The sequence below is a fragment of the Prionailurus bengalensis genome, chromosome C1 (genome assembly GCF_016509475.1).
Source record: "Prionailurus bengalensis isolate Pbe53 chromosome C1, Fcat_Pben_1.1_paternal_pri, whole genome shotgun sequence".
NCBI classification, from domain to species: Eukaryota; Metazoa; Chordata; class Mammalia; order Carnivora; family Felidae; genus Prionailurus; species Prionailurus bengalensis.
In genome coordinates this window covers 46,062,455-46,087,961 of record NC_057345.1, presented here as the reverse complement: position 1 = coordinate 46,087,961, position 25,507 = coordinate 46,062,455, and the positions used below count along the sequence as shown (strand labels likewise).

General features: G+C 39.1%; 1 protein-coding gene across 1 annotated transcript in view; it reads left to right on the top strand.

Moving 5' to 3' along the window:
• The window catches only part of FYB2 (FYN binding protein 2), a 130,689-nt gene extending 108,549 nt beyond the window's left edge, over positions 1 to 22,140 (top strand). The window contains 7 exon segments of the mRNA XM_043573341.1: positions 1,972 to 2,000; positions 3,449 to 3,509; positions 15,640 to 15,726; positions 18,224 to 18,317; positions 21,145 to 21,301; positions 21,407 to 21,440; positions 21,685 to 22,140. Coding sequence (XP_043429276.1) covers positions 1,972 to 2,000; positions 3,449 to 3,509; positions 15,640 to 15,726; positions 18,224 to 18,317; positions 21,145 to 21,301; positions 21,407 to 21,440; positions 21,685 to 21,706 — 484 coding nt within the window. The 3' untranslated portion in view covers positions 21,707 to 22,140.
• Positions 22,141 to 25,507: the final 3,367 nt, after the last annotated feature.

Below are 25,507 nucleotides of genomic sequence, written 5' to 3'. Positions count from 1 at the left end.
TGACCTAGAGGAAGGCAATATCGTTCTAGACTTTTTGTAGCCTCCGTTTCTATGTTTAAATAGGAGCTACCATCACCCTGACCCAAAAAAATAGAGGAACGGAGTTGGCATTAAGAAAGGCTTTGCTGAGCTAGGAACCCTTGAGTGGAGAAGCCAAGGAAGTACGCTAACGAGGCATCGAGGACAGGGAGGGTGAAGGGCTTCACGTGTGTTGTCTCTCCAGTTCTCACAATACTCACGATGAGATAGAAACTCTTTTCTCCATTTCACGGATGAAAAATTAGGGCTTTGAAAAGTTATGTGACTTGCACAGGTAAGTGGACAAGTGGCAGAACTCAGAGTCAGATGCAGCTCCCTCTGACCCCAGGGACTGCTGCTCCTCTGTTCTGATGGCACCAGGTCTGGTTGTACAGTCACTGACAGCAGGGACCATTGAATGTCCTCAGCTCTTTCCCAAGCACATCTACTTAGGTATGCCCATGCAGCTCTAATACTCCCCCGTGTGATAGAGCTGGTGTTCGCTCTAGAAATGAAGAACCTAAGGCTTGCATAAAGGTTAGCTGATTTTCCCAGAAGTGCTGTTTCTTTGGACATTCCTTTCTTAGGTTCTTATCACATAGTGTTGTACTTTGGGTCTCCCTCACTAAACACCCGGCTACTTCAGGGTAGAAACTGCGTCTGATCATTTTATATACCCAGCACAGGGGGTCTGGCCCGTGGTGAGTGTCCCCGTCGGACTGCACTGAAACTCATTGCTTAAAATACGTGGATTTTTTTTTCTACCACACCCTGCTTCCTTCCATCTCCTTAACTGTGTAACCGAACAATCTACTCGGGCCAAATGTCCCTCTCCCACTTAGCAATTTGCTATCTCCCATCCCCCCTGGCCTGGAATTCTGCCCTCAAGATATCCTTTTGGCTTAACCATACATGTAGGCGGGGTCCCATGTCTGCAGAGGGTGGTTCTCTTTCACCACAGTGGATGTCCAGGGGCAACTCAGAGATATTGTGTGTTGGGTTCCAGACCATCGCAACAAAGCAAATGTTAGCAATAAAGTGAGTCCAGTTTTTTGGTTTCCCAGTTCATATAAAAGTTGTGTTTATACTGTGGTCTACTAAGCGTGAAACATGTCTAAAAAAATGTATGTACCTTAATTTAAAAATCTGTTGCTGAAAATGCTAACCATCTTCTGAGCTTTAGTGAGTCCTAATCACTGATCACTGATTACCATAATGAATAATAATGAAAAAACTTGAAATGCTTCGAGAATTACCAAAATATGATCCAGAGACATTAAGAAAATGTTTTTAGCGGGGCGCCTGGGTGGCGCAGTCGGTTAAGCATCTGACTTCAGCCAGGTCACGATCTCGCAGTCCGTGAGTTCGAGCCCCACGTCGGGCTCTGGGCTGATGGCTCAGAGCCTGGAGCCTGTTTCCGATTCTGTGTCTCCCTCTCTCTCTGCCCCTCCCCCGTTCATGCTCTGTCTCTCTCTGTCCCAAAAATAAACAAACGTTGAAAAAAAAAATTAAAAAAAAAAAAAGAAAATGTTCTTAGAAAAACAGTGTTGATAGGCTTGCTGATGGCAAGTTGTCACAAACCTATTTGTCAAAAACTCAGTGTCTGTGAATTGCAATGAAACAAGGTAGGCCTGTATTTGATGGGCATCTTGGAAGGTTTGAAGGTGGAAACAGGATCTTGTGAATGGACAGGGCAGAGCCTGAAGTTGTCTAGTTAGGGGAGGGAACTACGGGTGGTCCCAGGGGTACATCAGCTCATTTTTAAATGGTGGTGTGGAAGCAGGGGGACGGTTGATCAGAACAAAGCTACAGGAGAGGTTTGCTTCACATCTTTGCCTAGATGCACTTGCAGCAAGAAACCTAGTCATCAATATGTTATTTGAGATGGATCAGCTAATCTTTCTGAACCTGGCTTTTTTCCTTAACCCTTTTGTGTCTCCTGTCAATCAGCAGTGCATTTTCCATTTCGCTGCCTGATTTAGGTAAGTGACATTCACTTATTACTGGCACAAAACTACTCAGTACTGGCATATTCAGAGGCAGAGAAAGAGAAGTAGTAATCCTTCCTTCATTCCATAGTTAATGAAAGTTTGAGACATAAAGATCAAAGACAACATTTTATCCAACAGTATAACTTATGTTGGGGAAGATGGATAACGTTTCTCAAGTACCTATTATATACCAGGCCTCTTAAAATTCCAGAACAATAGTATCTTTTTAGGAAGCTCTAGGACCCATATCCATACCTTAGTGATCTGGGATTTGTACTCAAGTTTCTCTGATTACAAAGCTCGTGCATTTTACATTATACCACACAGCTCTTGTAGGATTTGACAGCCAAATCACCCTAATTAAGACCTAATGAGTTGGACATGATCAAGTTGCAGTACACTGACTAGCTGAATCAAGGATGGGTCACTGGAATATTCTTTGCTATAAAAACAATAATGCACAGATTAGTACATTGTCTGATCCATAGTATGATCTCAATACATGTACAGTGAGTTGAATCTGCCAGTAAGAAGGCCATGTGTTGTTTGCTGGGTTTTGTTTGTAAGCCTTAGCCATGGTGGTACTTTGATTTCACTCTGATTAGGCAATTCAAATGTATATTATATTTCAGAAATATGAGTTTGCTGTACTAAATAACAAGTGAAGGTTATATAAATAAGCCTGGTAAAATCATAGGTCCCCCCCCAAGTTTCCTTGGTCCATGTAAAAATCCAAAAAGCCAACATAGAATAGACATGCATTGTACTCGCAGCCAAATTTATGAATAATCAAATATGAATTACGAAATTATTTTACTAGAAAGTCTCAAACTCATTCAAGTGGTGAATCACTTAAACATGGGATTCTATGTAAAGCACCAAGGAATGTGAATATCCCAAACTGAAAATGTCCAATTATGCACTAAGGTTCAATTTTATGCAAGATTATTATAGAAGAGCAGTTACCATTGGTTTGAAATCAAAATTAAGGAGGAAAAAAACATGAATATTTTACTTAAACTGTCTTTTTCCAGGATTTTGGAAAAGCCGTCTTACTGTTCTAGAAGTAAAACATCTTTGCCCAGTTCCAGGATGATGGGGAGCTATTCTAAAGATGACCCTTTCAGCAACTCATATTTTCTGAAAACATGCATGAAATTAAATAGACATAAATATATATGTGTATATTTGAGATACTAGGGCATGCCACTATTTTTTTAATCTCTTAATTGAATTTCTCCCCAAATGGAGATTCTTTTTGCTCTTTGATCCTTCCAGCCTGTGTTCTATGATCAGATTTTGATAAAACAGACATGGGGAGACACCTGGATAATTGGGTATTAAGGATAATGGTGGACATTGTGGATGATTCGGAAAGCCCAGAAATTTGTATGAGCCATACCTAATAGTGTACTATTTTGTTCGTGTCTTGACCCTAGAACTTAGGTCTCAGGAAGTTATTATCTATGATAACGTCGATATAAATGAAAAAGAATCCAGGTAAGTCATTTTACCTCATTGGTCATCCCTACTGATACCTAATCCATTTCCTGATGGCTTGTTAAATATGGTCAGAGGGCCACCTCTTCAGAGCCTTAGAAACTGGATAAAAAGTCAGATTCTGATGTCCCTCCCCTCACTAAGAAGGGAAAACAGTGAATAATGTAGGTGATCTAATGGTAGTAGGTGATTCAGAAGTCACTGGAGCTTTGGAATCTGTTTCTTGCCTTTGAATCTAGAGACTTGAAACTCATTTTAGTGCAATATACCCTGATTTAATAACCTCCTATGTACAAGGCAACACGGAGGATAGCGAGCAGTGTTTGACGGAGCTTCTATCCTCAAAGACAGAATAACCATCTAACCAGAAAGAAACCATCCTGAAACTCGATGCCCCCCTCTCTAGCTACTTGTTTTCTGTCCTCTCCCCCTCAACTAAATGACTGAAAAGAAAGGTCTCCTCTGCTTATCCTTGATTCATTTAGGGTTCTAATTTTTTTTTTGTACTTAAAAACACTATTGCTATAAATAGTCTTATGTCTTCTGTGAATATGTCCTAGAATTTTCCTAGCAGATACTCAGAAGGGAAGAGAAATGCTGAAGGGAATGCAAATTGATAAGAAAATGCCAACTTATTTTCCAAAGTGGTTGTACCAATTTACATTCTTCCCAGCTGTTTGTAAGGGGAATGTTGATCCACATTCTCACCAACACTTAGCACAGAGAGAATTCTTAACTTTGCCAATTTTGTGGGTATAAAATACTAAGTGTTGAACCCCTTTTAATACTCACCATTCATATCTTCTATCGAAGGCCGGTTCATACCTTTTTATTCTGTTTTCTTATTGCATTGATGGTCTTTTTCTTATTTATTTATAGATTTTTTAATGCATTCTAGATATCATCCCTTTGTCAGTTATATATGTTGCAGAGACCTTCTCCCCCATTGTAGCTTGACTTTGCAACATTCTTCGTAGTCTTCTAATGAATAGAAATGTTTAATTTTAATGTACTTGAATTTAGCAATTGAGTGTTGCCTTTGGCATCTTTAGAAGAAATCTTTATCCCAAGATCATATGATATCCTCCTATATTTTCTTCTAAAACTGCTGAATTTTTTGCCTTTTACATTTAAACCTTAGACGTATCTGGAACTGAGTTTTTTGTGTTGGTACTATAATGAAGTATCAATCTAATTAAATTTTCTTACATGTGGATAAATGTCCTGCATGATTAATTGAATAGTCCCACCTTTCCCCATGGATATACAATGCCATCTTTGTCATGCCAAGCTTCCATGTCTGAAGGTCTGTGCCCATGCTCTCTATTCCAGTGTCCTTTCCATCTTAATAGCCTGGTGCTCTGAAAAAGTGGTTAGTAAGATATTAGTACACAGAGGGGCACCTGTGTGGCTCAGTCAGTTAAGCATCCAACTTTGGCTCAGGCCATGATCTCATGGTTCATGAGTTCCAGCCCTGCATCAGGCTCTGTGCTGACAGCTTGGAGCCTGCTTGGGAATCTCTGTCTTTGTCTACCCTTCCCCCACTTGTGTTCTCTCTCCTCTCTCTCTCTCTCTCTACCCCCCTCCCCCTCTCCCTCTCTCCCCCTCCCTCCCCCTTCCTCCCCCTCTCAAAAGTAAACATTAAAAAAAGATATTAGTACCCTGAGAAAGTAATTGCTATCAGTGCCTTGACATGTTTTAAGACATGATTCATGCCTAATGTACAGTTAAGTTCTATAAATGTCCCATGTGCACTTTAGAAAAATATGCCTTCTCTAATTGTTTGGTACAACAATCCACTTAGGTTCTTCAAATCATTCTCTTGTTAAAATCTGCAGATTTATGAATTTTTAGATGTTGGAGCCATCAATATTTGAAAGAAACAGCTTCAAATCTCACACAAACATGGCAGACTTGCCAATCTCTTCCTAAAGTTCTGTCATGTTTTGTTTGATGTATCCTGAGGCTCTTTTGTTAGTTGCTTACAAAATTAAAAATATAGTGAACCTAATGTTTCTTCCTCATATGGTAGATGTCTCTATCCCTAATACTATTAATAACAAAAATAATAAGTAGTTCTTACTGGGGTCAGTAACTGCTATATACATTTAATATGTATTAGTTCATTCAATCTTCACCACCATCCCATGAAGTAGATACTATTATTATACAAACATTTCAGAAGAGTGACTCAGGCATAGAGGTTGTTACTTGCCCAAGTTCACAGAGGTAGTAAAGTGTAGAAACAGGATTCAAACCCAATCCAGTAGTAAAGAGTTACTACCACACAATGTTGTATCTCCTAGTGATGGTCTGTCTTAACGTCTAATTTTCCTGATATATATCTACTGGAACTTCCTAGTTAGGATTTCCCTACTATATTTTTAATCCTTTAATTTTCTGTTTTCCATATTCTCATTCATTGGGTCTTGAATAAATAGCCATAGAGCTGCATTTGGCTTTTTTTTTTTAATTTTTTTTTTTAACGTTTATTTATTTGTGACACAGAGAGAGACAGAGCATGAACAGGGGAGGGGCAGAGAGAGAGGGAGACACAGAATCAGAAGCAGGCTCCAGGCTCTGAGCCATCAGCCCAGAGCCCGACGCGGGGCTCGAACTCACGGACCGTGAGATCGTGACCTGGGCTGAAGTCGGACGTCTAACCGACTGAGCCACCCAGGCGCCCCCATTTGGCTTTTTAAAATGCCAATATAACAATCTGTCTTAACTCCTACCTTGACCTTGGCCTAAGGTTCAATCTCCTGAAATACTGTGGTGCTGATGCTAGCATTTTCCACGGGACAAACTGGCCATTTGTGCTTGCATACGGCTTGCTACTGTCTGGTTTCAGCTTAGTTAGCGGGGGCTACTAAGGTACTGTGCACAGTACTTACTCTAAGGGTAAAGTGTAGCAATTTTTTAAGACACTTGAGTCTAGTAGTTTTGTACTGGGAGCGCCCTTTCAGGATACTCTTCTGCCCTACAGCCAAATGAGGAAGTCCAAACTCTGAGCAAAAGGACAATGTAATCAGAGCTACACTTCAGGAAGAGTAAAGGGATCCTTCTCCAGAATGCTTTGGAGAGAAAGTATGAAGTAATACATATGTTAGAATGTCATTATGGTCACTCAGGTGAAAGATGATCAAATGTTCTTGGGTGGTGAAAGAAATGAAGGAGAGAAGAGATTTCAGGGGAGAACTTACGTGGATTTTGTTAAACTGTGAAATCCTCTGGTAGAAACCACATCCTCCTCATCTCTATTATCCAGGTCCTAATATAGCACTTAGATGATGGTAGGTATCCAAGGAATATTTTGTGCATGAACGATGTTTACCACATCAGCCCTGTCAAATTCTGAACAAGACCTTCTTCATGTGATAGAGTAAATCTGTAGTTTGGCTTCACATAAGCTAATTATTAAAGGCATTTGTAGCAGATAGAACACTGGTGGAAAGTAGAAGGGAGAGGGAAGATGATACCTCAATTCCTTTTTTCTTTTTTTGTTTTTTTAATGTTTATTTTTGAGAGAGAAAGAGAGAGCATGAGCTGGGGAGGGGCATAGAGAGGGAGACACAGAATCTGAAGCAGGCTCCAGGCTCTGAGCGGTCAGCACAGAGCCCGACACGGGGCTCGAACCACAAACCGGAAGATCATGACCTGAGCCGAAGTGGGACACTTAACTGACTGAGCTACGCAGTGCCCCGATACCTGAATTCTTATAAACTTGGTTAGTTTGCTTGTCATACCTTGGTAGGTAGGTATTAGATTGAGGAGAAGCCTAAACAGCTCTAGATTAAGTTGTCACTAGGTATTCCAGACCTCTGCTTTTTATTTCCTTTTGTTCAGTAGAAGGTCTCTTAGGGGATTAGCAAGGGAAAGAAGAAGAGGGGGATTTTGAAAAGGACACTGGTACTGGAACATGGCACCAGTGAGACCTGTGGCACATCCTCTTACTTCTCTGAGCCTCTGTTTCTTACCCATGATATGGTAATAAAAAATCCTCATCCTGCCAGATTCTTTAAGCTCTCTAACTAGGTCCCTAGGAAAGCTAAAATAAGTTGACAAAGGGGCAGAGTGGACCATAGTATTCACATGGCTAGCATGGATAGAAATTGGTATGACCTCTCTGAAAGAATATTTGGCCATATGTATCCCAAATGCCCACACCCTTTACTTTACCCAGTAATTTGACTTCAAGCAATAAGCTCTGGTGAAAAAGGAAACATAAAAAAATTTAATGCATAAAAATGTGTATCTCAGAGTATTTATAAAAAGATGTTTAAAACCACCCACCCAAATACTGAAATATATAGTAATCTGCCAAGTATATGACAGTTACATATATGCTAAATATATACTAAAGAATTTCTAATGACATGGAGAAGTGTTACTCTATAATAACAATTAAAAAATAGAATGCAAAACTGTATGTACAGTATGATCTCAATTCAATTTTTAAAAGTGCTAGGAAGGATGTTTTAAAGGAAACTTAGAGGTCTTTGAGAGGTCAGATTATGCTTATTTTGTCTCTTTTCTACATCTTCCAATTTTTTAAATACTCAGAATTGTCACTGTGAAAACTAAATTGGTTAACAGCATAAAACTTGACACATAGGTGCTCAGAAAGTTTTTTTTAATTTTTTTTAACATTTATTTATTTTTGAGAGACAGAGACAGCATGAGCAGGGGAGGGGCAGAGAGACAGGGAGACACAGAATCTGAAGCAGGCTCCAGGCTCCGAGCTGTCGCACAGAGTCCAACGTGGGGCCCGAACCCACAAACCACGAGACCATGACCTGAGCCAAAGTCGGACCCTTAACCGACTGAGCCACCCAGGCACACCAGTGCTCAGAAAGTTTTAGTTCCTTCTATGATACCCTCCCCTCCCTACATCCTTTTATTTTTTCTTTGAATGGTCTTCGTTAAAAAGAATTCCTTACTGAAAATTCCAAATGTAGAAAAATAGAATGTTATAATGAACCCTCATGTACCCATTACCCAGCTTTAAAAATTACCAATTTATGGGCAACCTTGTTTACACTGTCACCTACCTCCCAATCTCCAGTATTTTTTTAATTAACATACAGTATTATATCATTTTCATGTGTGTAATATAGGGATTCAGCCATTCTATACATTACTCAGTGCTTATCATGATAAGTCTACTCTTAACCTTTTTCACCCACCGCACCACCCACCCACCTCTCCTCTGGTAACCATCAGTTCTCTACAGTTAAGAGTGTTTTTTGCTTTGTCCTTTTTTGTTCATTTATTTTGTTTCTTAAATTCCACATCTGAGTAAAATCATAGGGTGTTTGTCTTTCTCTGGCTTATTTCACTTAGCGTTATATTCTCTAAATCCATCCATGCTGTTGCAAATGGAAAAATTTTATTCTTTTTTATGGCTGAGAAATATACCTGTGTGTGTGTGTGCGTGCATGCATACATACATGTTTTTTATACCACCTTTTGTTGTGGTTGTTACATACTACTTCTTGATCCATTCATCTATTGACGGACACTTGGGCTGCTTCTGTATCTTGGCTGTTGTAAATAATGCTGCAATAAACATAGGGGTGATCTGTCTTTTTTCAATCAGTGTTTTTAATTTCTTTGGGTAAATACCCAGTAGTGGAATTACTGGATCATGTGGTAATTATATTTTCAATTTTTTGAGGAATCTCTATAACGTTTGCCACAGTGGCTACACCAGTTTGCATTCCCGACAACAGTGCATGAGGGTTCCTTTTTTCCACATCCTCACAAACACTTGTTGTTTCTTGTGTTTTTTATTTTAGCTATTCCAACAGGTGTGAGGTGGTATTTCATTGTGGTTTTGGTTTGCATTTCCCGTATGGTGAGTAAGGTTGAGCATCTTTTCATGTGTCGGTATGTCTTCTTTGGAAAAATGTTCTTCTCATTTTTATTTGGATTGTTTGGGTTCTTTTGTTTGTTTTTTGGTGTTGGGATGTAGGAGTTCTTTATATATTTTGGATACTAACCCATTATCAGATATGTCATTTGCAAATAGCTTCTCCCGTTCAGTAGGTTGCCTTTTAATTTTGTTGTTTCCTTGGCTGTGCATAAAGAAGCTTTTTATTTTGATGTAGTCCCAATAGTTTATTTTTGCTTTTATTTCCTCTGCCTCAGGAGACAGATGGAGAAAACTGTTGATACAGCTTATGTCTGAGAAATTACTGCCTGTGCTTTCTTCTAGAATTTTTATAGTTTCAGGTCTCATACTTAGGTCTTTAATCCACTTTGAGTTTATTTTTGTGCGCAGTATAAGAAAGTGGTCCAGTCTCATTGTTTTGCATATAGCTGTCTAGTTTTCCCATCACTATTTGTTGAAGACACTTTTTCCGATTGAATATTCTTCCTTCTGTATCAAAGATTAATTGACCATATAATTGTGATTTTACTTCTGGTTTTTCTGTTCCATTGATGTATGTGTCTGTTTTGTGTCTCCACCGTATTGTTTTGATTCCTATACCTTTGTAGTATATTTTGGAATGTGAGATTGTGATACCTCTAGTTTTATTAATCTTTTCAAGATTGCTCTGGCTATTTGGGGTCCTTTGTGGTTCCATACAAATTTTAGGATTGTTCTAGTTCTTTGAAAAATTGCTGTTAGTATTTTGATAGGGATTGCATTAAATTTCTAAACCAACAATATTGGTTATGTCAATCATTGAGCATGGAATAGCTTTCCATTTGTGTCAAAGATTACAGGTCTTTCATCTCCTTGGTTAAGTTTATTCCTGTTTTATTTTTTGTGCAGTTATACATGGGATTGCTCAATCTCTCTGCTGCTTCATTATTAGTGTATAGAAATGTAACAGACTTTTGTGTATTGAGGGTAGATATGTTTGTCTTGGTCCTAATCTTAGGGGTAAAGTTCTCAGTTTTTTACCATTGAGGATGATGTCAGTTGTGGGTTTTTCATTTATGGCCTTAATTACGTTGAGGTATGTTCTTTCTAAACCTACTTTGTTAATGCATGCATCGATGTTGTACTTTGTCAGATTTTTTTTCTGCATCTATTGGAATGATCATGTGGTTTTTATCCTTTCTTTTGTTGATGTGACATATCATGTTGATTGATTTGTGAATACTGAATCACCCTTGCATCCCAGAGGTAAATCTCACTTGATTGTGATGGATTTTAATGTATTGTTGGATTCAGTTTGCTAATATTTCATTGAGAATTTTTACATCTATGTTCATCAAAGATACTGACCTGTAGTTCTCTTTTTTTGTAGTGTCTTTATTTGATTTTGGAATAAGGGTAATGCTGGCCTCATAGAATGAATTTGGAAGCTTTCCTTACTCTTCTGTTTTTGTTTCTTTTTTTTTAATAATTTCAGAAGAATGGATATTAACTCTTCTTTGAAAGTTTGGTAGAATTCACCTGTGAAGCTCTCTGGTCCTGGGCTTCTGTTTTTTGATTATGGATTCAGTTTCTTTGCTGGTAATCAATTTGTTCAAATTTTCTATTTCTTCTTGATTCAGTTTTGGTAGGTTATATGTTTCTGGGAATTTTTCCATTTCTTCTAGGTTTTCCAATTTGTTGGCATATAATTTTTCATAATATTCTCTTAAAATTCTTGTATTTCTGCAGTGTCTGTTGTTTCTGCTCTTTCCTTTCTGATTTTGAGTCTTCTCTCCTTTTTTAGGAGTCTAAAGATTTTTATCAATTTCATTTATCTTTTCAAAGAAGCAGCTCCTGGTTTCATCGATCCTTTCTATTATTTTTATTTTCTATATTGTTTATTTATGGCCTAATGTTTTTATTGCCTTCCTTCTACTGGTTTGGGGGTTTTGTTATTTTCCTAACTCCTTTGGGTGTAAAATGAGGTTATTTTTTGATATTTTTCTTGCTGCTTGGGTAGGCCTGTGGTACCTAAGAGGGTAAGCTTCCCTCTTAGAACAGCTTTTGCTGCATCCCAAAGATTTTGGACCATTATGTTTTCATGTTCATTTCTCTCCATGTATTTTTCATTTCCTCTTTGATATCTTGTTTGACCCATTCATTTTTTACTAGCATGTTATTTAACCTCCCTGTATTTGAATTCTTTCCAGATGTTTTCTTGTGGTTGATTTCTAGTTTCATAGTGTCTTGATCAGAAAAGGTGCATTGTATGACTTTGATCTTCTTGAATTTGTTGAGACTTGTTTTGTGGCCTAATATGTGATATGTGCTGGAGAATGTTCCATGTGCACTTGAAAAGAATGTGTATTCTGTTCTAGGATGGAATGTTCTGAATGTATCTGTTAGATATATCTGACCCAATGTGTCATTCAAAGCCACTGTGTCCTTGTTGATCTTCTGTTAAGATGATCTGTCCATTGATATAAATGGGGTGTTAAAATCCCCTACTGTTGTATTACTGTCAATTGTTATTATCTGCTCTATGTATTTGGGTGCTTCCATGTTGGGTGCATAAATATTTACAATTATTATATCTTCTTGTTGGATTGTTCCCTTTATGATTATACAGCATCCTTTGTCTCTTGTTACAGTCTTTATTTTAAAGTCTATTTTGTCTGACATAAGCATTGCTACCCTGGCTTTCTTTTCACTTCCATTTGCATGATAAATGCTTTTCTATCACTTCACTATCAATCTGCAGGTGTCTTTAGGTCTAACATGAGTCTCTTGCTGGCCGCATATAGATGGGTCTTGCTTTTTTTTTTTTTTTAATCCATTCTGTCACCCTGTGTCTTTTGATTGAAGTGCTTAGTCCATTTACATTCAAAGTAATTTTTGATAAGTATGTATTCATTGCCATTTTATTTGTTCTGTGGTTGTTTTACTCTGTTCCTTTCTTCTCTTGCTCTCTTCTCCCACAGTTTGCTGGCTTTATTTAGAGATACAGTTGGATTCCTTTCCTTTATTCTTTGCATATCTATTACTGGTTTTTTACTTGTGGCTACCATTAGGTTTATATATAACATCTTTTGCATATAGCAATCTATACTTCATTTATGGTTGCTTAAGTTTGAACCCATTCTTTACTCCCCTCCTCCCATTTTATGTAGATGTGTCATATTTTACATCCTTTTATTTTGTGAATCTCTTGACTGATTTGTTTTTTAATTTTTTTTAACGTTTATTTATTTTTGAGACAGAGACAGAGCATGAATGGGGGAGGGGCAGAGAGAGAGGGAGACACAGAATCGGAAGCAGGCTCCAGGCTCTGACCATCAGCCCAGAGCCCGACACGGGGCTCGAACTCACGGACCGTGAGATCGTGACCTGAGCTGAAGTCGGACACTTAACTGATTGAGCCACCCAGGCGCCCCTTGACTGATTTTTATAAATATACTTATTTTTACTACTTTTGTGCTTCCTACTTTACTCCCACTTATGGTCTTTCCTTTCCATTCAGAGTCCCCTTTAATATTTCTTACAGGGTTGGTTTAGTGATCATGAATTCCTTTACCTTTTATTTGGGAAATCCCTTATTTCTTCTTCTGTTCTGAATGATAGCCTTGCTGGATATAGTAGTATTCTTGGCTGCAGGGGTTTTTTTCTTTCAGCACTTTGAATGTATCATCTCACTCCTTTCTGGCCTGCAGTTTCTGCTAAAAAAAAAATCAGCTGATAGCTTAATGGAGTTTCCCTTGCATGTAACTGTTTTCTTTTGCTGCTTTTAAAATTCTCTCCTTATCACTCTTTTTTTGCCATTTTAATCACTATGTGTCTTGGTGTGGACCTCCTTGGTTTTATTTGGTTGGGAACTTTCTGTACTTCCTGGATCTGAATGTGTTTCTTTCCCTACCTTCTGGAAACTTTCAGCTATTCTTTCATCAAATAAATTTCTGCCCCCTCTTCTTTGTCTTCTCCTTCTGGGATCCTGATAAAGTGAATGTTAATGCACTTGATGCTGTTGCTATGTTCCCTAAGTCTCTTCGTTCTCCCCCCACCCCCCACCATTCATCTTGCTTCACATTACTTTGTCCTCCAGATCTCTGATCAGTTATTCTGCTTCCTCTAACCTACCCTTTATTCCATCTAATATATTTTTAATTTCAGTTATTGAGTTCTTCATCTCTGACTGGTTCATTTTCATGTTTTGTCTCTTTGTTGAGGGTCTCACTGGGGTTCTCCACTCTTTTCTCAAGTCAGTATCCTTATGACCATTACTTTAAATTCTCTATCAAGCATATTACTTACTTCCATTTTGCTTATATCTGCTACTGGTTTTGTCGTGTTTTTTTCATTTGGGACACACTCTTGTCTCCTCATTTTGTCTAACTCTTCATGTCTGTTTCTATGTGTTAAAAAGTCACGTACACCTCCTGCTTTTGAAAGTAGTGGGTTTATTAAGAAAAGGTCCTACAGTGCCCTGCAAGGTATTGTCCCCTGTTCACCAGAACCTGGTGCAGCTGGGGTCTCTCCTTTGTGTGTTACATGAGCCTTGCTGCTATGGCTGAGGTGCATTTGGCTCAAGTCCAGTCATCTGCAATGGCTCTCTACCTGTTGTAGGCAAGATTTGGTCCCTGTGTTTTTAGGCCAGACTGGGGCTTCCTTGGGTTTGAGTTGACTCAGACCAGGCATTTGCTAGAGATGCAATAGCACTGAACTGCAGGACAGTTCCCCTGTGTTGTCCTGAGAAGCTTGTTGGTGGGCAGGGCCTGTAATCATACCAGATGTCTGCCCCCAGCCTGCTGCTGGGGCCACAGTCTGACTGGTATGTATGATTATCTTCCCCTCTCCTGGAGCAGTTTGCAGTGTGCTGGCCCCTGTTGGGTCTGCTTGCACACTACCAGGCTTGTGGCACTGCTTTGGACAAGCTCCAGTCAAGTGCTGAAGAAGTCAACAGGAGGAGGCAGGGGCGGGTGTGGTACCAACAAGATCCACCCTCTGAGAGGGGACCTGCAACTTCGCAGGCTGGGTTGGAAGGGGCAGATCCACAGAAGTGCATGGGGGCGAGGCGATTGGTGTTAGCAAGCTAGGTGGAGAGTGTTCACTGCATTGGTTCCCATAGGTGTCAAGCTTGGGGGTAGGAGAGGAAATGGTGCCCACCTACTCCTTTCTTCCTGGAGAAGATCCCTGTCCTTCCAGCACATGTTCTGAGATTAGTAAACAACTATCCTTCCCTTATGCCCCAGGTGTTTTTTAAACTGTTGCTTCTATGGTGTATCCCTTGGAACTATTTGTTGTGCTGTCTCTTTAAAGAAAAGGACACTGCTTTTTCTAGACCTCTTTGCTCTCCCAGAGTTGATGGCACTGTTTTTTGTTGTTGTTGTTTTGTTTTGTTTTGTTTTGTTTTTGATCGCACTGGTTTTTAAACTTACAGGTGTTAAGCCCAACTGAATATAAGAACTCATGAAATTTGGCCCCTCTAGTTTTCAAAGCTAAATGTCATTGGGGGGTGGGGTTCATCTTCCCCATGCCTGGGGTGTCTGTTTCTTTCCTTTCTCCTTGCCCACAGCATCCCTCCCTCCTTCCTCTGTACAGTCTTGAGGGTGGGTCTGTTTAGCTTCCTACAGTGACTCTGCCCTTCTGAGCCTCTTCCATATGGCCTCTTCTCTACATTTAGCTGTACAGAATCTGTTCTGCCAGTCTCCAGATTATTTTCTGGATTTTTTACACTGATGTGGGTGTTACCTAGTTGTATCCATGGGACCAGGTAAGCTTAGGGTCTTCCTACTCCACCATCTTCCCTGGTTCTTCCCCGCATCCTTTGCTACTAATGTTAAACACTAGTTAGATTTGTCTCATCTCACGGTAATGATTAATATTATTCATGTTTTAGAGGCAAGGAAACTGAGGCTCAGGAAGGGAAATGTGATTGTAAGCAGGTTGATCTCTTGCTTCTGGTTTCAAATTTGGATCACCACATATCAGAGGTCAGCAAACTATGGCCTGTGGGCCAAAATAGCTGGCCACTTGTTTTTGTAAATACAGTTACAACAGCAGAGTTTAGTAGTTACCATAGAGATGATATGGCTTTCAAAGCTTAAGATATTCACAATCTGGCCTTGACACAGATTATCCAAATATACTTCTAGATGATATTTTAATTTTTTTGTAAAACATAATTGTCCAGAAAATGCTGACATTTCCATAAATGTTTTAGTTCAATCTTTATCTACTTGCTCAAAATATTTTTCTCCTCAGAAATGAAGATAAGCTAAAAACTTGGAAGCCCAAGTTTTTTATGGCAAAGGAAAAGAAAGAGAAAAAAGGTGTTGAAGAATCTGAAAGGTAGGTACACAGGTACATTTACATTATAGCTTATCTGCTGAAATTTACACCTCTTACTAGTTGTGTGACCTTAGGCAAGTCATTAAATTTGATTTTCACATTCCACATCGGTCATGTGAGAACAATAGCACCTACATCATAGTATAGTTGAGAGGATTAAAAGAGACAAAGAATATAAAAATGTAAAGTGCCACACACATTTATCTTCATCCTCGTTGTCCATACTTTTGGTGGATAGGGAGTAAGGAAAACTTTCAAGCTAGCCTTTATCAAATGAAGAAAAACCTTCATCTTCTTTTAGGCTGTAAGAACTTTTCCTCTATAGATGGAACTTAAATTAATAATACACCAATTAGAACTTAAACTTTGAGAAACTGTGATCACATAACCAGATTAATTTCCCTGGAACACAATTCTAGCTATGACTACATTAGTGCTATAATTTAAAAAGTATATTGCAACTGAAGATCTAACCTTCATTCATGTGATTCGAGTTCCCAGAGTTGGCTATGGAGGAGGTGATGTTTTTACTGTCCCAGATGGTTACTATATGATCTGTGCTCTGGTCTTCTCAATTGTTAGGCTAGGGCACTTTCCCCAAGACATCTATTAAACAGTCATTGAGCTGGGAACACTGTGTGATTTGTCTGCTCTAGGAAACCTGTCTAGAAAAGTACTATAAGGGAACCCCAAAAGGAAGCAGACATCTGTCTATATCAAATTTAAACTCAGAGGATGGCATAAAATGGCCATCTTTGGGTTTAGGCTGATGTAACTTTTCCCAAGTTCAAAAGATGTATTCAGGGCGCCTGGGTGGCGCAGTCGGTTAAGCGTCCGACTTCAGCCAGGTCACGATCTCGCGGTCCGGGAGTTCGAGCCCCGCGTCGGGCTCTGGGCTGATGGCTCAGAGCCTGGAGCCTGTTTCCGATTCTGTGTCTCCCTCTCTCTCTGCCCCTCCCCCGTTCATGCTCTGTCTCTCTCTGTCCCAAAAATAAATAAACGTTGAAAAAAAATTTTTTTTAAAAAAAAGATGTATTCAGAGACTAGAAAAGCATCTCTCCACCTAAACTTCATACTTTTACTTAGCATAAAATAGAATTCCACAAGAGAAAGTATCAGTGAAATTGTTGACATCTCCCGCCCCCTCCCCCCCCCCCGCAAAAGTTTAGTATTTTAATGTACACATAAGTCTTTTTGGAAAACAATTTTCTAGTGCTTATTAAGTTCTTACAACAAGCTGATATTATAGTTTACTTTTATTTTCAACTGAGTAAATTTTACATTGCAGTTATTAGGGCTACCATATTCCTATTGATTGATGTATCAATTTCTATGTCCTTTTTGTTCCTTTTAAAGTGATTTCTGTCGTAACTTACTCTACCAACAAGAAATGTTTTCTATATTAGTTCAACCCTTTTGTTATTCTCTATTTTATTATCTCTTTCTGAATCGATGATGACAAGTTTTCAGAGAAGTTGGGGAAGAATATAAAGCCATGCTATAAAGGCATAGAAATAGCCCACCTTCTAAGATGTTCCAAGATGTAGACTTTGTGTATGGGTGTGTGTGTATGGAAAAGGTAGATTGGGGCCAGATTAGAAAATGCCCTGTGTACCACCCTAAGGAATTTGCCTTTATCTTACGGGCAGTAGAGACAGATGAAAGATTTTAAGCAAAAGATGACATGATCAATTATATTTTAGAAAGATGACTCTAGAGATCAGTATGCAGATGGATTTGAGAAAGGAAAGGCAAAAAGAAGATGGTATCTCAGGCAAGAAATGAAATGTGTCAGTGGCTGTAGTCTTGGGACAGAATGAAACAGATGCAGGAGACACTCCTGAATAAAACCAATATGACCTGCCTTTTTTCCTTCTGTCAATATGTTAAACGGCTAAAAAAGCACCAATCCCCACATGAAGAGCAGAAGGAGGAAATGGGAGGAGTTAAGAGGGTAATCAGCCTCTGCTGTATCTATCCCCTTTTATGTGCTGACAATTTTGCACCTATTTTGTGGCAACTTGCTTTATTTTCTTAATTCAGTTCTTCTCCAGAACCATTCTGCAAACAGGACAGTTCTCTGATTGAAACACATAGATTTATGATTTTTGTAAACAAGTTAATTATACTTTGAAGTCTGATTTAGAAAAGTTTCTTGTTTAACCAATTTTATTTTATTCCAAATTATCTTGGTATCCAAAAAGAAACCACAACTTTTTAATTACAGGAAAAAGCAACTGGTATTACTCACCCTGCTCAGTTGTTCTGACACCCTGCTCTAAGGGGAAACATATATATATATATATATATATATATATATATATATATAATTTCTATACACACCTAGATATATAGGATTATATGATTTTATATAAAAGTATACATATACACACAAAATTATACCTGAATTTATCCTGAAGTAGAATGAGTTTATAGATTTGGAAACTTAAGCGTTTTATTATGGTACATTCAACCCTATCTGCGTATTTCTTGCCCCTTAATCTCCTAGAAATTTCTTTAGAAGCAAGAAGCAAAACTTAGAAAAGATCAGAATGGAAAAAGAAGAAAAACGTTTTAGAGAACAATTTGAGGTATGTTCTCCTCTGAAGGTAAATATTAATTTAAAGTAGAAATTCCTAGCCTTTAATATTGTTAAAGATTCTACAAGAGTTTTGCACCTCTGCCTCTGGGGTAGATACGATCCACTACTGATACTGCTATTTCCTGATGCATTTCTGTATGATCATGCCTTTGTACATGCTAGCCTCCCAGAAAAACTCCTGAGTTATTCTTTAAGGCTCTGTTCACATGTTACCCGCTCTGCCTAACAGCCTGTGTATGTGTGTGTATTCTGAACTGAACTCAAGTCCTCACTGAAGGAGAGATTTTGTCTCATTCCTTGCTTCCCAGGTCCTCACATACCTGGATACAGCGTTCACTGAATGACTGAATGATTAGATAAACAAATGAATAGCTGAATGAGTGAATGAAGGAAGCAGTATCTAAGGCTCCTTGACTCTTTCTGTCATTAAGAATCCATGGAGGATTTCCTGAATTCCAAGGTTCAAACGGTTCTCCCTTCTGATTTCATACACTGTCACCAGGAGATTGTTTTAATTTAAGAAATATGAATAGCCTCCTAGGTCCCAGATCCTGGATTGAGAATGTGTGCATCCTGCTCATAAAACTTGTCCAAGTCACTACTAATCCCCATTACCAATGGATAAAGGTGAGGCTTCTTATCATGGCATAGAAAGCTCTTCATGTCATACCTTTGCTTGTCTTTCTGGTTTTATTTCCTGCCATTCTTTATTTACCTTGTACTTCATGCTTTGGCAACAAACTATGCATAGTTCTGTCCTCAATCACCTGTCCTAATGTTCCCTTCCTCTAGGCATTTGCTTGTTCCATTCCAACTGTCTGGTACATTCTTGTTACTTTTCGCCATCTGACTAGCTCTTACTCATTTATCAGTCTCCAGTTAACTCATCTTCTCTCCTCCAGGAAGACTGACCCACACTTGCTCATTAAGGAAATTACTCTTCCTCTATATACCTCTGTATTTGAGCTTATTACATTATTGCAATCATGTGTTCACCAATTAACCGATGAGCTCTTAGAGGACAGAGTTATCTTTATATCCATGTGTGGAACAGAATAAAATTACCTTTATAAATGTCCAAAAATGTTTTTGGACTGGATAAAAAAGGGAATATACATGACTCCCTCGTAATCATTCATAACTCCTGCTTTTTTAATAGAGTGTGCGCAAGTGGGAAAGAGGGGCAGAGTGGGGAAGAGAGAGTCTTGAGCAGACTTCACCCTCAGTGTGGAGCCTGACCCAGGGCTCAATCCCATGAGGTGAAGCAAAATCAAGAGTTGGGATGCTCAACTGACTGAGCCACCCAGGTGCCCCAGTAACTCCTGCTGTGTACCAAAGCTGATTAGAGTTACTATATCTAGAAACCGATATGAAATTATTTACTGCAACTGTGATGTTAGTAGTTTAGGTGAAAAATGATTGTTTCTAGCAAGTAACAATTTTTGGAAAGACCCTACATTCCGTCTAGTACTTTTCTAACTATATTTGTGACTGTCTCATATGGGACAGAAATTCCCATTGTCCCGTGTGTATGATTCTATTCCTTATTACCTGTGGTGGGTTTTCTTATATCATTAGAAAAACTATGCCATTTCAGTAATTTGTATTCAGCTAAAATCATGTAAGATTAGTGCCTCATTGGTACTATAGACTGAGGGTACAAAGGATGAATAAAACTGTCTTCCATTTTATAAGACAATATGTTTATTAAATGCTGTAAACAGGAGTACATACAAAGTGGTGCAATTAAACAAAATTACACATGGCAGTCGTGAAAGTCTCCATGTTAAGAGAAAAAGATACTGCAGTATGAAAACCCCATGAGCAACGGCCTGGAAATATAAAAGGTGCATGGTATATTCAGGATCATCCTATAGCTTGATGTGGCTTCATTAACAGGGCAGAAATGGAAGCATGAGAAATGACAGTCTGCAAAGGACCCTGAATATCAAGCTGAGAAATGTGCATCTTAGTGTGCAAGTAATGAAGAATCTTTAGCACTTGACAGAAAGGAAAGTGACCTGATCAGATTTTCATGTTAAGAAATCACTGTATTCATAGTGAATAATGGCCTAGATACCAGGGAGGAAACTATTACTTTGTTGGACAAAAGCAAAATCTATCTTGTGAATCAGATCCCATCATTTATCATCCAAATTTACATTTCTGAGAGTGGGAGGTAAGTATGGGTAGAGATATTAGGTATAAACAGACTGTCCTGAGCAGAGGGAGCTGTCCGGCCACTCTAATTTGGTGAAGCAGATGTCTGAGTCACCAGATTTCAATACATTAGAAGGTGATGCACCTATAAATATATAGGCTGGCTAGTTTATCACACACCTTAAGGTCAGACATTGAATTCCTCCTCAGTTTGTTTCACAAACGCCTATCTTTTGACCACAGAAGGAGAGTGGGAATTAGCCCCCATTCCTACTACTTTATACATAAGCCCAGAGAGGAAGGGTAGAAAGAGTGCCACCTAGCAAAGCTAGGTATGTAAGAACATTATAAACTCTAAAGCGCTACACAGATTTTTCTCTTTCCCTCTTATTTTTTAAACTTCTCCATTCCTGAGTTTGGGGGTAACTTTATTGCTGGAATGGTTAACATACCTATTTCTTTACACCCATGTTAGAGATCTCTCATCCACCAAAATTTATTCTAGTACAATTAGATAACAGGGATGAAAATACTTTGAAAATATGATTATACCAAATTAAATGTGAGATTGTGGCATTCTACTATTATGTCCTCCATCAATTTTGTTAGAATAAAAACTATGCACACATAGTCTGACTAGTAATTTCTTGTTTCAGTATGATAAAGAGATTACTGTCATCAACACAGCAGTGGCATGTTCCAGGAATTCAAGAAATGGAATGTCTGATTTGCCAATAACCCCTGGAGAAGAACTGCAAGTCATTGACACCACTGAAGAAAATCTAGTGATTTGTCGCAATTCTAAAGGCAAATGTAAGTTACTGGCTTATCACCCATAAAATTTCAGTCACTGTTTAAGAAAAATCTGAAAGCATTCTATACCTCTGAGACTAGTAATAGTGATTTTTGTTTCTATAGATGGATATGTACTACTTGAACATCTAGATTTCAAGTAAGTGGTTTGATTTTATACTACAAATCATGAATCCTAAATATAAGACAGTGTTGTGTATGTCAGTCTCAAGGAAAGACTACCCAATTTATTTAAATTCCAGAAAAGTTGTAAGGATTACTTTGGTATTTTTATGCTCTGTATAGAAGTCTGATAACAGGGAACGCAATAATAGTCTCTTGCAAACTGGGTAAGAAATCTACCACTCACTATTCCACGGGCCTCTACCTTTCTGTTTTCTCAGGCATCAAGGTTGGTCGCCTTAGGAAGATGAAGCTCCAGGGGCAGGGGCTCCACTAGGAAGGACTAATCTGAGACCTTAGTTCTGCCTCACCTGTTTCAGTTCACAGGTCAATTGGGATGGTGGGATCTGTGGAACTGGAGAAGAGAAAAACAAATCCTCCATATTTAGATGTTGGTTTTACTCCTAAATGGTTATCCTTCAATGTCTATTTCAGTATCTATTTCACTGCTGGCTCAAGAGAATGTGAAACTGTGTGCGTTAGCATTTGAGCACTTATTTAATGAGCCATAGCCAAAGTTAGAAATCATGCCTTATGGCACCTAGGCAGTTGTGCAGATGGTTAGTTTGCTTCTAATATTAGTATACGAGTGTTTATAATTTCTAGAAGATGTTGTGCATTTAAATTGCATGTAATTTAATTCTGAAAAATAAATAATGTAACCAAGGTCTTTTAAATACTCATATTTAAGGTATAATCTTGAATGTAATTATGGCTCAGGCTTTAGAAAAAAAAAAATCAAGGTAAAAGTAAGTGTCTTTCTGCTTTATCAGAAAACCAAAATCAGACAAATGCTATTCAATATTGGCTTCCTTTGGGAACAGAATGCTAAAAAGCAATTTATTCCTAAAGGAAGAGCCTAAATTAACACAATTTTATATATATATATATATATATATATATATATATATATATGCTGTCAGTTTAAAACATCCTGTCATCCAAGTAAGAAAAATAATTCTATGCCTAAATACCTATTCAAATAGAATTAATGTTATTTACAGTTCCACTTTCTTTGTTTTTACATGATGTGCACTGCCTGTCCATGAGATAAATTGTACATAGGCATACAGCTGTTTTAAGTGGCTTCTTCAGTCCTGAACAACCGAACAATTCTGCTCGATTGTTTAGACAGGCTGAGTCTAGTCTTCAAGGGTGTAATGGAATTTGTCTCATGACCTAATTCTTTATACTGTGAAACTATTTTTTTAAGCTTCTAGGTTCTTTTATCTTCTTTCTCATGTTCCAAATGGCACTCACCAACAAAGGCCAAGCATAAAAAGTATCCATTAGAGGAAAGGGGAATGTGGCGGCAGGGTAGGAATACTCTAGGCTTACCTCCTCCCATGAATGCAACTGGGTAACTATCAAATCATCCTAACTACCCCAGAAATCACTCTGAAGACTGGCAGAACAGACTCCACAACTAAAGGTGGAGAAGAGGCCACGTCAAAGAAGGTGGGAAGGGCCAGAGACAAATGGATCGCGGTCGCTACAGTGGGTAGGGCCACCTGCAGGAATTAGCACAGTGCCACACTCACTACCTCACTTGCTGACAACACCGAGCCCCACCTCCCCATGTTCTAGAAGAACTACTTTCCCAGTCAGCTTGCTTCAGGCCGTGCGGCCGGCTCCCTCCCCCAGGAGCCGGGCCCAAACCCCTGGTGACACCACGTCTCCAGCCCATTCCAACCTGGGAGTTTTGTGTGGCCTCGGTTCCAGTGGCAGACGACTTAGTTAAAACGCACCACATTCTGGCCTGGGACACTGCCCGCAACAGGCAAAGAGCCTCTGCAGACTACTGGCCTGAAGGATAAAGCAGCCCGGGCGCACACAGTACACAGCAGTGACCCTCCTGGAAGGGCACGAGAGGCCCCCTTCTTCACAAAGCTATTAGGCTGAAGACCAGGAGACGTCGCAAGAATTTTTCCCAAATGAAAGAACCAAGACGAGCCACGGCTGGAAACCTAACCAAAATAGATACAAGTCACATGCCTGATGAAGCATACTCACAGGACTTGAGAGAAGACTGGAAGGTATCAGTGAGACCCTTAACACAGAGATAAGGAATAACACAGCAGAAATAAAGGGCTCAATCCATAGACTGGGAATACATTGCTGCTTGGACCCCCCTGAATTACAGCTACTCCATGAGAGGCCAGCACAGCCCTCTCACACACTCCAGGGAAAAGACCTATTGCCGTGGGCATTGTAGAAGATGAGGCTACGTATGGCCTGTGGACAAGGAGGTGAGTGAGTGAGTGAGAGAGAGGCTGAGCAGAGACCTCTCCTCCAACAATCCTGTGCAGAAGAGTCAGAAATCATGTACCCATCTTGCCACCTCATCACACAGTCACTTGTTCTGATTCAGTAGCTCAGCTCTGAGCCTCACTTTCCTCAGTAAAACAGGGCTACTCTGTCTCCCTCTCTGCCCCTCCCTGGCTCACACGCTCTCACAAATAAATTTTAAAAAGGCTGATAACACTCAACCTGTCTACTTCACAGTGTTATCAGGCTGTCGTATTAATACAATAATATAAATGTGTCCTAAAATCCTTAATGTGCAATACTGTGTACATATTATTTTGATACCTGGTGTTTTCTGTAGGTGGAAGATGTTAGAAACAAAAATATGGTTTTGACATTCAAATCCTAAGACTTGAAAGAATGGCTGGGATGTTCTGGGTAAATTGAATATTTTCTGTTTTTAAAATATAAACTACTACCTAATTACTATTTATTGATATGGAATATGTTTTTAGGAAGAATAACTGCTTCTATCCATAATTAATGTTATGTATCTATTTCACTAATTTCAGCCACATTTCTCCCATTCTTTAAATCACAGCATTCAAACCAAGTATCTCATTATTTATCTATGAGGTTTATTAAGGTCAACACTGTAACTAATACTTCAGTGCTATCAAAGCAGATGCCATCTGTCTCCTACAAACCCTAACCTAGAATAAAACTTCAATAGAAAGATGGACTTTTTAATTTTATATACACAGATAAAGACAACAGCATCCAAAGGTAGTTGACCTTAAAGGAGGCTAACATTGGCACACTCAACTTCACGTAGGGGCCAGGCCTCCAGCAACCTGTATGCCTGCCCCAACAAGACCTTCCCTTCCTCCTTTTGAGAACCTCTGAAACGCTTGCTCTTCCAAGAGGACAGAGCTTTCTCTTGACCAGGCCCTCTCCTGTACATCTTCAAAACTTTTGAAAGAATAGGAAGAGAAAAAAATGAATATATAATAACAAATTCCTAAGAAGTGCTTCTTTGGGGACAAAAGAGTAGGGATTATTTTTTTTTCACCTTCTTCAAACTTCCTGTACTTTACAAATTTCCTACAATAAGTATCCATACCCATGCAATTGAAGAAACAAAAACATTTTAACTAATAAAAGCAAATCTCTTTAAAGTTTGTAGAAGGCAAATTGAAATCTTACATGTTTTTCAAGCAGATTACCATACAGTATTTTTCAGCTAGTTGCATTTAGAGAAGTATGAGTGGCGACCATTTTAAGTACATAGGCTCACGTCTACAAAGCCTTTAGTGTAAAATTCTGTTGTTTTTACACTGAGGTCCTTTCCCTTCCTGTCCTATGGTTGGGGTTAGCAGATTCTTTTCCTCTGTGTTTTGTATGCACTGGTGTTATTCCTGTAAAATTAAGGTCCCTAGCCAGTTGACTTTTCATCACAGGGGCCCTTAAGAAGAGGAAAGCAGAAGAGCCAGCCAGTCAGAGAAAGGTAGTGACAGAAGAGGCAGGAGAGATTCAAGCACGAACCACCACCCCCCACCCCGCCGTGGCGGGCCTTGAAGCTAAAGGGAGCCACAGGCTAGGGAATGATGGTAGCCTCTAGAAGCTGCGAATGATCCCTAGCCAATAGCCACACAAGAAATGGGATTTCAATCCCATAGCAGCATGCACCGAAATTCTGCCAACAATCTGAAGCAGCCTTGAAACAGACGATTCCCCAGAGCCCAACCCTACCAGTGCTTTTGTGACTTGTGTCACAGCCTGTGTGACCTGAAGAAG